At 41.3% G+C, this 12489-nt stretch overlaps 1 protein-coding gene across 1 annotated transcript in view; it reads right to left on the bottom strand.

Annotated features, from left to right (window-relative positions):
• The window catches only part of LOC141103703 (cytochrome P450 4B1-like), a 46183-nt gene that overhangs the window by 11029 nt on the left and 22665 nt on the right, over window positions 1-12489 (bottom strand). Inside the window, exons 5-9 of the mRNA XM_073593595.1 lie at window positions 8951-9075; window positions 8689-8840; window positions 5380-5486; window positions 3935-4125; window positions 351-484 (exon numbers count right to left, since the gene is read on the bottom strand). Of these exons, the coding sequence (XP_073449696.1) occupies window positions 351-484; window positions 3935-4125; window positions 5380-5486; window positions 8689-8840; window positions 8951-9075 (709 nt within the window). The remainder of the gene's footprint in view (window positions 1-350; window positions 485-3934; window positions 4126-5379; window positions 5487-8688; window positions 8841-8950; window positions 9076-12489) is intronic.

Below are 12489 nucleotides of genomic sequence, written 5' to 3'. Positions count from 1 at the left end.
AATGTTAATGTGGCATGTTTGGGCACATTCAGTGTGGCATGTGGACATCATACTAAAAGCAGTTAGTTGAAATGATCTGCATGTCATGTTAACATATTAAACTGTTCTATTGTAATTTGTTAACTAGCATGATTAAGACATAACTCAGTGGCAACCAAATTCTTGGAGTGCACCATGGGTAAACATTTTGTAAATGTGAGGAGACCCCAATTATGTATTTGGAGAAATATGGCAATGGTAATATTAGACGTGCAATTTCACAGAAGTATACTTTAAAAAACAAACAATAGTTGGGCTTTAAAGACACAGAACACACAATCTCAGTATACAATGCATTTGTGACGACTGACCTTTTGGGAGACTCCGTCCATCAGGGAAGGTGACGGGTGAGGTAAGTTGACGGGCCACTCCTGGTACTGGTGGATACAGGCGCATGCTCTCTTTAATACACATGGTGGTGTACGGCATCTTACCCAAATCATCCCTGATCACACACAAAATGAAATATATGTTAATATTTAAAGCCCAAAATCTTAAAATCAGGGGAAAATCGTGGGTGCGTGTTATACGCCGATCCCTCGCCGATTGTGAGCCTCTCGGCCGCTCTCGCAGTCCCGCGCGGGCCGCCAAAAGCCGCCAAGAACAGCCGAGAGCCGCCGAGATATACAGGACATCCGTCTCTGTATCTCGGCGGCGCCATTTTTAAATGGCAAGGTACTGACAGTACAGACTGTCTGCAAATGCACAGGGGCAAGGCTGCAATTGACACTGACAAGGATGCAATGATGGACACTGACAGGACACTGACAAGGCTGCAATAATGGACAAGGCTGCAGATGGACACTGACAAGGCTGCATTGATGGGCATTTAAATGTAAGTTTTTTCCCTTAAACTTCCCTCCTAAAAGCTTTTTTCCTTAAAATTCCCTCCTAAACTTGGGGTGCATGTTATACGCCGATAAATACAGTATTTATTTTTATAATAGTCTCCAAGACTATATTCAATTCTTACTCTCGTCTTCTGCAGTAGTTCTTTTGTGTGACTAGATGTCCTCGGTCTTCTAAGTTGAATAATGCCCAGAAGATTAAGGACATCTGGTGGGTACAAGTACATCACAGACTCTCCCACTGAGGGAGCATCACCAAATTTCTCTGAATTCATATAGTGTAGGGATAGGCAGCATTTGAGAGTTGGAGATCTACCTGAACAACATGGAAGAGATCAAAGATCACTGGGTTTTGGAGCTTTTTTATATATTATTTTTTGTTTTGTTTTTAGAAAAAAAACTAGAAATTAAACTAGCAAGCCCCCAATAAATAGGAAGGATGACACGAGGAAAAATTTTTAATAAATAAGAAAAAAAAATGTCCCCGTAAAGATAGAAACTTAGCCTACCTTATAATGTTGCTTCAGTGAGAAACTTGGCATTATGTCATTACAGCAGTGGACAATTTCGGTAGAACAGTGGACAGTATCAGTGGCAGTGGATGAAGTGTAGACGGTGTCTCAGTAAGGTTTGTTGACAGAGTCAGTAGGGCAGTGGTCAGTGAGTAAGCACTAGGGCAGTGAATGGTCCATAAGCAGTGGGGCAGTAGATGGTTAATAAGCGTTGGATGGTCAGTACGCATGGGGCAGTGGATGGTTAGTAAGCAGAGGATGGTCAGTAAGCAGGGAACGGTCAATAAGCAGTGAGGCAATGGATGGGAGCATCATGGCAGAAATTTGCGTGTACAGTGGTCACAGCAAGGCAGAAAATTTGCGCACTGGTAGAACAGTGAAATGCTGGCTACGCTCTGCTATTTGCTCCTCTGGTGCACTGATCCCCATCACCCCCCCTTACTTGTTCATCCCCTGTGATGGACTTGAGAAGGGGTGTGGGGATCAGCGCTGTATGCTAGGTGTGTTGCTTCTCTGTGCCTCTCTGCCTTTGTGAGAAGCAGTTTAGACCAGGGGCCGGCAAACCAGGGATGCAATCTAGCGGTCATCTGGCCGCAATCCAACAGTGACATGACCGCAATTACCAGGTAGATTGCGATCAATATAGAGTGATGCAGAAAGCAGTGTGGACATGACGACGTTGCATCATTGAGAACTGTTCTTGTCTGGAGAACATCCAAAGGTAAGAGAACTCTACACGTTACATTCCAAGTCTGAAGAGTTTGGTAAGGCAAGCATAAAGGAACCTCAACCTTTTTTCAGTCAAGCCATCCTTTAAAATTCCACACAAGCTTGAGGCGACATATTTTAAAATGTAAAGAACTAAACAAATAGTTCTACATAATGCAGCAACATCCCCAAAATGTAAAGGCACTTAACATTACAGGGTATTTATTCTTACAAAGCTAATACACCTGGTATATTACTGCTACTGGCAAGTATTCCAACGTTCTTCTTCTCCCTCATGCAGGTAAAGTAACCCCAGTGCTAATGGAGAGGGGCAAACAAGGATGCAGGAGCCCGACACCCTCCTTATCAACCACTTACATCATTGGTTGTTAGAATGCCAATGACTGGCCCTCACAGTGCCCAAGATTGCAATGCTGCACAAAAAACCCTGTGGCTTGTGTAACAAAAAGGTGGGGCTGATGCATTTGCTGGCTTGCTGACAATTTTGGGGTAATTTCGGGCAATTTTTTAGGCATTTTGCCAAGGCACACCTAAAGAACTAAGGTATCCCAGGGTGCCTGGTTGAAAAAGACTGGTTTGGACAAGTACCAAATGTAGTTACTATGTGATGTACAGTACAAGCCTAAAAAAAATAAAATAAATAAATATTAAAAATGTATAATTACTGACTGTATAATTAAGTGTTACAGTAGACAAGTGCACTACTGAAAAATGTGTTAGTTTTCGCTTCATTCGTTTTTGTTTGTTTTTTTTTGTTTTTTCGTTTTTCAGGTCATTCGTTATGATCAAAATTTGTTAATTTAGAAAATTCTTAAGAACGAAAATCCAAAATAACTAACAATATTTAACTATTAAATTATAGGTATTGGAATTTCCTTTAAAATTTGGCTGTTAGTGAATATAACCAATACAAATTTATCCGAAATTACGAATTATCCAAAATAAATTTGTTAAACAGGTTTTTGTTAATTCGAATATTTCTGAACGAATTTGTAGAATCTAGTCGAAAAACGAATTTGGAACTAAACAAATTGCACATGTAAATGTTAAAGCACAAATTTTGTTTAACTGGGAGGCCATAGTTTCATTTTAATATTAATAGTGACACTGTATGATCACAAACTATAAGTTCTTTTCTGGTCTCATTCACATGAGCAAAGCCAAGGTACGATTGTTGGCAGGGGTTTGTCTGTTGACAGACTATTGTCCTAAAATCTTACTGCTAGTAAATTTTTGGTGGACAATGGTTTGACGTCAGATTTTCGTATGGTCAGTACACAAATCCGTCACACATAAGTCGAAAGTACAAACACGCATGCTCGGAATCAATGCAGCGAAATGCGAAATTAGCAGAAGGGGCCCAAGGGTGGCGCTCAAGAGCTGAAATTCCTCATAGTACGTCACTGCGTTCGTGTTTGTGGCACAACAATTGTGTACCGTTAGTATGCAAGACAAGATCCTGGCACACGCCCTTTTGACAAAAATCAGACGCTCGGTTGACCAACAATCGTACCGTGTGTACGAGGCTTAAGGCAGGGTGAAGATTCAATCCCTTCTCCCCGCTCACCATTACCTCCGCTTAAAGGCTCAGTCAAACCAAAATTGATAGGAAAGCTGGGCATGGACAATTGTGGGTTTAACCACCAACTAGCCCCTTATATCTGGAATTTAGAAAACGGAGATATTATAACTTTCAAGCATCCAACTAGAAGTGCTATTTGGGTTTTGATTGGCCTTAGCCATTACTGCACAGAAAGCTTTTCGGTAGGTCATCAAAATTAAAGGACAATGAAATAATGTTCTCACCATTCCAAGGTGTTCCGACCTGCCAGGAGCTCTCTGATCTCCTCACGACATTTGTCCTGGTGTTCAGGGTGTGTAGCCATACAGTATAATGTCCAGGAGACCCCGCTGGCTGTCGTATCATGTCCCTCAAACATGAATGTGTCCACCTCTGCACGTAAGTCCTCATCTGACAGACCCTGGCCATTTTCATCCTGATGTTTTAAAACAATTCATATATTAGCAAACCTTCCAACATATTATAATAAAAAAAACAAGGACAAGTCAAAAACCTTGACCTAGTCTACCTAGGATTATGAAAGAAATGATCAGATGGGTCAGCAAAAGCATCCTCTACATTTCTGCCCTTGAAGGTTGACTTTAAAGTCAGAAAATTATTAATGTAAATTGTGAGTAAATTTATACATTAAAATCCAACAGGTCTTATTAAAGGTGCCATTTTATTTACAAAACATATGGATATGCCTTTTTTGGATATGGATATGCCTCATGCACACTAGACGCTTCTCCATCTCTCCTCGACGTCTTATCTCCTGGTGGTATTTTGGGATAAAAAATGCTTGGCGCTTGTAAAAGTGTTTAACGCATTTAGGTGTGTCTAGCTGCATCAAGCGTTTGGACGTTAACTCATTTCATTGGCCAGAATAATAATATATTCTGGCCATTGAAATGAATTAACGCTCAAGTGCTAAACACGCCTAGCGTTCCACGCGTCAAGCGTTTTTTTTTAGGGAAACCGCTGCTGCTCCTGGACACTTTGGCAGTGGGGTTTTCCCAATTCGTCTTCCAGGACAGCCCATGAGACATAGCACGTCCTTGAAGACTCCTGAAAACAGAGTTACCGGTAAGTCTAACTCTGTTTTTTTATGCCTCTAAACACCTAAGCCTGTAAACTCCTGCATGGTCTCATAGACATGCAGGAGTGTTTAGAGGCAGGAAAAAAAAAAAAATCCATGCCAGATGCCCTTAGGAGCAAATGAAAAAATGTCCAGTGTACACAAGGCCATAGAATTCCTGGTAAGGAAGGCAAATCTGGGCTAGATAATACTATTTTTACAATGCTCCCTCGGACTAAAGAAAAACTGTTTTTTTTTCTTCTGAAAATACTGATTACCTGGCTGTGATGTTGATCTCTGGCTTCAAGATATCCTGAGACATTGACCCCAGAACAAGAATGTGTATCAGACCTTGCATACTTGTTCATGTGTCAGCTTTGAAGCAAGAGGGTTAGCGTTATAGCAAAAAAATATATATATATAAAATAGTATTTGCAGAATGACAAGTAAACAGGCAACCCACATTTCTTTTTCTATAACTCTAGTTTGACAATCTAATAAAATTTTACACATGATCCATAGAAGTGGATACAATTTGTACTGCCAGAATAACGGATGATGATTATACCATCTACTGTAGATCAAGTGGTCATTTCAGATTAGATTTGGTACCTTGGCATACAGAAGAATGTCAAGAAAGTCCAGGTGTCTCTTCTGCTTCACTTTCTCCAGCTCTGTGTCCTGTTTAAGAGATTCTTTCCGCTGCTTGATCACATTATCTGTATTGGGAAAATAAATAAACAAATACATAAATAAATAGGGTTACAGCCATTGTTTCAACTAATCAGGATGTTATAAAGTATAAAATGTTGTAACTGCCAAATTACAAAATTCTGAAATTTGAATATATCATAACCTTAGTACAAAACGTTCAGAGGGTATTATTAATGTAGAAGTTTAAGTGCAGCTATAAGTAACGCAAGTCTGTGCCCATTTTTGGGTGAAAATTCACAAGCTCCAGCCCCCGGAGTTTGCACCTCCTAAAAGCAGTTAAGTTATGATTAAACCTAACAAATGTTCAAACACAGCTTTCATTTAAAAGTGTAAAGCCAAAACTTTTAGTTTTGGATAGAGTATAAAAATGTTAAAATCCCTGCCAAGTTATCTTTTTGCTACCTGTGTAACATTGGGGACATTTCCCTTCACTTCCAGTTCCAGGGTTCCAGGGACGCAACAAGAAGTTAGAAGAAACCTCCCAAGGTTAGGGACATTTCCCCTTAGATATTTCCATTCAAAACAGGTGTCTGTTGGAAGATAAAATTTTAGATTGCCCTTCATGGTCTTTCTAGGACCCTATGGTTACAAGTACAAAATAGGCCTTGTTCACACCAGCCCTGTTGGGCTGTTTTGGGCAACGTTGCCCAACATAGTCCCAAAGCAAAGACAAGGCAAACTTTGCTTGTTATCACTCCTATTGAACTTCAAGTTACCATTTTATATAAAATAAATATGCCTAATGTAGCTCCCTATTGCAAGGTGTACCTGCTGGTTTTGCTTGAAGTGGCATTTATCAACCTTTGTACCCCAGAGGAACCTTATCAAATAATGTTTAAATCTCAAGGAGCCCTTGCTAAAATAAACTAATTGGGGGAATCAAGGGAAAATGTTTGTTACAATAATGTCCAGTGGGAAGACTCTTAAACCTGTTTTCTGTGCTTAGTGTGATTTTTCTACAGATTATGCTAATATTTAATAATACTGACAGCTGCACTCACTGTATTGCACATACCAATACAAAAACATATAAAAAGAGAGAATGTTGAGCAGTCATTTAAAATGATTGTAAGTGCTTCTCATCATATAAATAGGCAAATTCATCAACAAATTTGTTATATTAGGTGCTATCTTGCAACCAGTAACCAGAAAGTGCAAATAAGTGCCTAAAAAAGAAAAACAAACAATCATAAATAGCAGGTCATCCATGTGCATATAATAAACTAAATCATCGTAATAATAATAAATAATAAAAAAAAACAAAACAGTTCAAATTCATAAAGTCTGCTATCAAAAGTCAAATACAAAATCCATATACATTGTATATATGGCAAAGTCATAAATGAAATGATGCACATATGCACCTCCTATTTTGCTAGTGCTCCAGGTGATCACCCATTTGTGTTCCAGTTGTAGGTGTAAAAATTAGCCTCTTACCAGCTATTAAGACCTTATAACAGCATCTAGCCTTGCTTTAGTGAGAACACCTCTCACTTTGGGTATAGAACATAGCTCCCATCAGAAAGGATCATATGGTAATCGGCCCCTTAGTAAGGATCTCCAGATCTCTCTGCAAATTATTAGTCCAAAGTATTCATATGGAGCAGGGTACGTGTGAAAGAGGAAGAGAAGTACTCATTGCGCAACATCCACAAAAGATACTCTTTATTTTATAAAAAGGCATATACTCACAAGTATAGTAAAAAAACAGGCATTCAGTAAATGAAACCGTCCAATGCCCTGGTGGGCGTGCTGACGTCACTGCTACGACCTCCACCCAATGTACGTGTCTTCGTATGAGATGTCGTCACTAGGGCAACAGTTGCATGATAGCATGGACTTTATGAAGTTGAACTGTTTTTTGATTATTATTATTACGATTATTTTATTATATGCCCATGGCTGAATTATTTTTTATGATATTATTTACTTCTATGCACTTTATGGTTACTGGTTGCATGATAGCAACCCAGACGACTTCTAAGAGGACAAAACGCATCGGGTAGGACCCCACTGCCGCCATATGTTTACAGCGCTGATTTTAAACATTTACATGTGAGTGTATCTCTCATTTTTTTATAAATTTGGTACCTGTTTTATGGATTTACACTAAGTGGCCTTTCCTTTTTCCTCTCCACCTATTGTTACTGCCATCTGTCTTCTAACATCATCCTGAGGGACATACCAGTCCACGGTTCATCCCAGGACCTCCATCCTTACAACCCCTCTGGATCCCCTACAGCCGTTCACCACCTAAGCCTGTTTTGACCCAACTAGGTGTATGTCTCTTTGGGTCCAATAGATCCGGTAAGCCTCCTTATTGTCGGTGGTGGCGTACTTATTTGTTTGTCTTCACTTCAGATGTCACGCACCCATTGATTTGTTCCTCACATGAAGTCACGTAATTTCTATGGACTATCAGTTATTAGGAGTCATACAAATATGGAGGACTTTCTTCTAATTCGTACCTAGAGGTTTACCAGCTCTTGGACTATATTGTCTCTATGTTGGACATTTAACATTGTTTTAGCACTACACTTATTTTGTTTTCTTTTGTATGAGATGTCGTCACTAGGGCAACAGTTGCATGATAGTATGGACTTTATGAAGTTGAACTGTTTTTTGATTATTATTATTACGATTATTTTCTTATATGCCAATGGCTGAATTATTTTTTATGATATTATTTACTATGCACTTTATGGTTACTGGTTGCATGATAGCACCTAATATGACAAATGTGTTGATGAATTTGCCTATCGCAACTATTTAGAATTTGAGAAGCACTTACAAGCATTTTAAATAGGAAGAGTGTCCCTCTTACAGTGTTGGTCAAAATACCACCTTTACAGGCAGCTAAAATTATATATAGTGTCATGCTGCTGCCTCTGCCAAGTGGTGCTGGCCCTCAAACATTGATGGGCACCATAAAATGAGCAGTCAATCAGCCCTGGTTGAAAATAGTTGGCCCAGAGGATGATGATGATGATGAATGTTGATCCTCTAACTGCAGTGTTTTCTGAGTTCTGAGTGACTGGCCAGTACTCAGATCGGAAGCTCTGTATAGTTTTTCCAGGTCAATGTTAATAAATTACTAAAGCCAGAGGCAGTCAGTCAGACAAGTACCATTTTTCGAAGATCAGTAATGTCAGCCAATATAATTTTCCTGTAACAGATGTCCTGTAGCATTCATAAGTTGACACTTACCTGTGTGTTCATGAGCTGTTCTTAGTGCCTTCCGGAAGCGGTATCCATGGGGGCTCAGGTTGAAGATGAGATCACTATGGTATTGGAATTTTCTAAATCGAAAATCCACCAGATAGGAGAGATCATAGACAGCCTTGATGTATTCACTCTCACTGTAAGGGGACAAAATGTGAGAGCAGTCTGTCATGCAATACTCTTTTAGACCCAGGTGTCCTCATAGTAATAAAAAAAAAATTTCATACTGCTTTCAGAAGATACCGACCTGTCATTCTGGCAGTTGCTTTGGTAACTGAAGGCACATTTCATGATGGTGTCCAGCGTCATGAGGCTCACATGCTGGAACAGCTCTATAGACTGCTTTTCTGAGACCAGATGCTCCCATTTGTCCTAATGAAGATCAAAAAAGAAGAAATATATTAATGCAATCATTCATTGAAGACTAAATTCAGCTTTTTTTGTTTGTTACAGATAAAGTAGGGAAAAGTAAAAACTTTTGTCTGGTTTTTATTACTGCCCGTGAATACACTGGTGAGATGTGATGGACTAATCATTAATGGGAAGGAGTGTGATGGAAATTTTTTGTTGAACGAGTGGTATGTGGTTTTCATTCAGGAAATTACATTCAACAAAACGTTTTAAAAAAACTGTTGAACAACATTTGTCCGGTCATTGAATTTACAAGGAATTTTTGTAAAAACATTCATTCGAAAAACCTGCTAACTTAACAAGTTCAGTTCTATCCCTTCTCCACTCTGCCATTATTTTGCCCCATTCTGACACGAAGCGATGAGAAATCCCCTAATCAGGATACAGCAATACTGTAGTTCACAGGGCCATTCAAAAGTGGATGTGTAGGGCTTTTTTTTTTTTAAAAAGAAGGAGAGATACAATTTAGTGTCACTTTAAGGTAAACCACTCAAAAGAAAAAGTACAGGGCCTGTCATAGGTCTTGTCCCTGCCCAAGCCTGGCACTGAACAGTGAAAAAAGCAGCAGATCGATGAGCTCACTAGGTGTGCTGAAATTAATCGTTGCATCGATGCATCGTGATTCGGGTGTCCTCGATGCGGTATCGATGCATAAGGACCGGAAAATCGATGTCTGGTGACGTCATTATTACTAGCCTCGCCCCTCCCGGGAAAGCACTCCAAGCGTATTTTTAAAATTACTTTATTTTAATGAATGTTGTATTACAATGGATGCTGTGCCCCCGCTGTATGTGCTTTTTAAAAAACAATGTCACTGTATACCGAATTTCGCCGTAGTAGTACGATCACGTGACTCCCGGCCCATCCCGCCCCTCTCCGCTCTCCTCTTCCGTCTCCTGACGTCAGCGGGGATTTCTCAGTCCCGCCCGCCTCTCTTCTGATATGATAACTATAGTCAGCGGGCGGGACTGAGAATTCCCCGCTGACGTCAGGACTCAGGAGACACGTGAGAGGAGAGCGGAGAGGAGAGCGGAGAGGGGCGGGATGAGCCGGGAGTCACATGATCGTACTACTACGGCGAAATTCGGTATGAAGTGACATTGTTTTTTAAAAGCACATACAGCGGGGGCACAGCATCCATTGTCATATAAGATTAATTAAAAGAAAGTAATTGTGGGGGGTTAGTGATGGCTGCATTTAATGGGCACAGGTGGCTGCGTTTGGGCACAGGTGGCTGAGTTTGACAGGCACAGGTGGCTGCATTTGGGCGCAGGTGGCTGCGTTTGGGCGCAGGTGGCTGCGTTTGGGCGCAGGTGGCTGCATTTGACGGGCACAGGTGGCTGCGTTTGACGGGCACAGATGGCTGCGTTTGACGGGCACAGATGGCTGCATTTGGGCACAAGTGGCTGCATTTGATGGGCACAGGTGGCTGCATTTGGGCGGCACAAGTGGCTGCGTTTGGGCACAGTGGCTGCGTTTGACGGGCACAGATGGCTGCGATTGACGGGCACAGTGGCTGCATTTGATGGGCACAGTGAGGCTGCATTTGATGGGGGAGGTTCAGTATTTTTCAGTTTGTTTGCGCCCCCCAAAAAAATTTTGAGCACCAGCTGCCACTGGTCAGCACAGAGACAGTACAGGGAACTTCACAGGGCTGTTTGTCATCTGTGGATTCTATCCTTTCTGACCTCCAAGCAGCAGTGTGTGTGAATGTCTGTACCCTGTAGTGCACCGGATTAGTGCACTTTTTAGGGAGTGAGGTTATTTTTCAATTCAAAGCGGAGTTCCAGTCAATTTTTTGTTTATTAGAAGTCAGCAGCTACAAAAAAAGTGCATCTTCTGACTTTTAATAAAAAGACACTCACCTGTCCCACAATCCAGCGACATGGCAACCCAAACCCTCCCTTCTCTCCCCCGCCTGTCCACAGCGCTGGCAATACTACTGTGGGCATCCGGCTGTGACAGATTGCAGCTTCATAGCCTGGTGCGCATGTCTCACTGCGCTGTCCTGCATAGCCGGGCAATCTTTTGGGAACTGTGATGTGTCCCAGAAGATTGCAGGGTGGAAGGGCCGCCTAGGTGGCCCAAGCGGAAGTGGGAGCTCGTCGGTAATCATGATGCATCGTGATGCATCGCGGAATCGAATCGTTGACCAGATAATCGAATCGTGAGACCAGTGAAGATGCGCACCCCTACTCATCACACTGTCTCTCTGCTCTGTCCTATCAGCATTTTCCTAGTTAGCACATGAGCATTGCAGCAAAATTGATTGGCTCCTTGTGCAGCTTATCCCTTACCTAGAACAAAAAGATTATAGTGCACACAAACAAAAATGACATTTAAATCCTGCAAGGCTATTTAAAACATCTGGGCATATTCAGCAAATAAGCAAAAATATGGGGATTTGGTCACACCTTATGGCCATATAGTGCTTAAGCCCACTACTGCGTCAAAGTACCCCATTATCAGTTGGTACACTATTGATAAAGTGAAAGATCCTGCTTCTCAACCATGGGAGCAATACACTCCTCTTTACGGTAGGTCATTACTAGCCTGACTGACCAAGCACTACCTGCAGTCACAGCCTAAAGCCACAGAGAACTGAGTATCAGAACAGCAGAAAATACTTGCATGAACTTTCACTTTATCTTTACAACTTACAGTTCCTGAATGTGTAAACCACATATTAGTACCCGCAACCACGCCAGCGGCGAGATACACCATTTATATATGGTCCCATGCAAATCCTAATTGATCATACAGTGTAATTAATCAACTACTAGTAGCTTATAGACCATAGTGAAGTGTGACTACTGGGTAAATGGATGCGAGCGCAGCTGCGACCCTCCCTCGGACAACGTTGTCTTTTTTAATGTAATTTTGAAGCTTTTTTTGCTTGTAATTTTGTGGTCGTTTTTATAATATGGTGCTTTTTCTATAAATAAACGTACATCTTTATTCAATCGTGGTGTTCCAAAGAGGTGACCTTCTTGGTAGGTTTCTTCCTCCCCCTTTTTCATATGATTTTTGGTCACATGGACTGCACCATATGTGGATGGCATATGGTGATTGGTTGAGCGATTATTTTTAAAAAGGTACTTATACTGATTGTCAGTCAAGCGGTAGATCCAGGCTTTTTTGATTTATTTCAGAGTAGAGAGTGGTGACTGTCAATCACCGGCTCCTTGCTCTGCCCCTCGAGCACTCACTGGAGCACCGGCATGGGGAGGAGCATTTGGCTCAGGCTCTTAGCGGCGCAGCTGAGAGGCTGAGCCAGCTGCCAGTCCAGTGACATCAGCCGACAGCCAAATGAACTGCACAGCTGTAATTCATAGGAAAAATAGGGCGAAAAAAGCTTTGGCCATACTTCTCCTT

This window comes from Aquarana catesbeiana, linkage group LG07 (genome assembly GCF_042186555.1).
Source record: "Aquarana catesbeiana isolate 2022-GZ linkage group LG07, ASM4218655v1, whole genome shotgun sequence".
NCBI lineage: Eukaryota > Metazoa > Chordata > Amphibia > Anura > Ranidae > Aquarana > Aquarana catesbeiana.
This window is presented reverse-complemented; position numbering and strand designations above follow the sequence as displayed.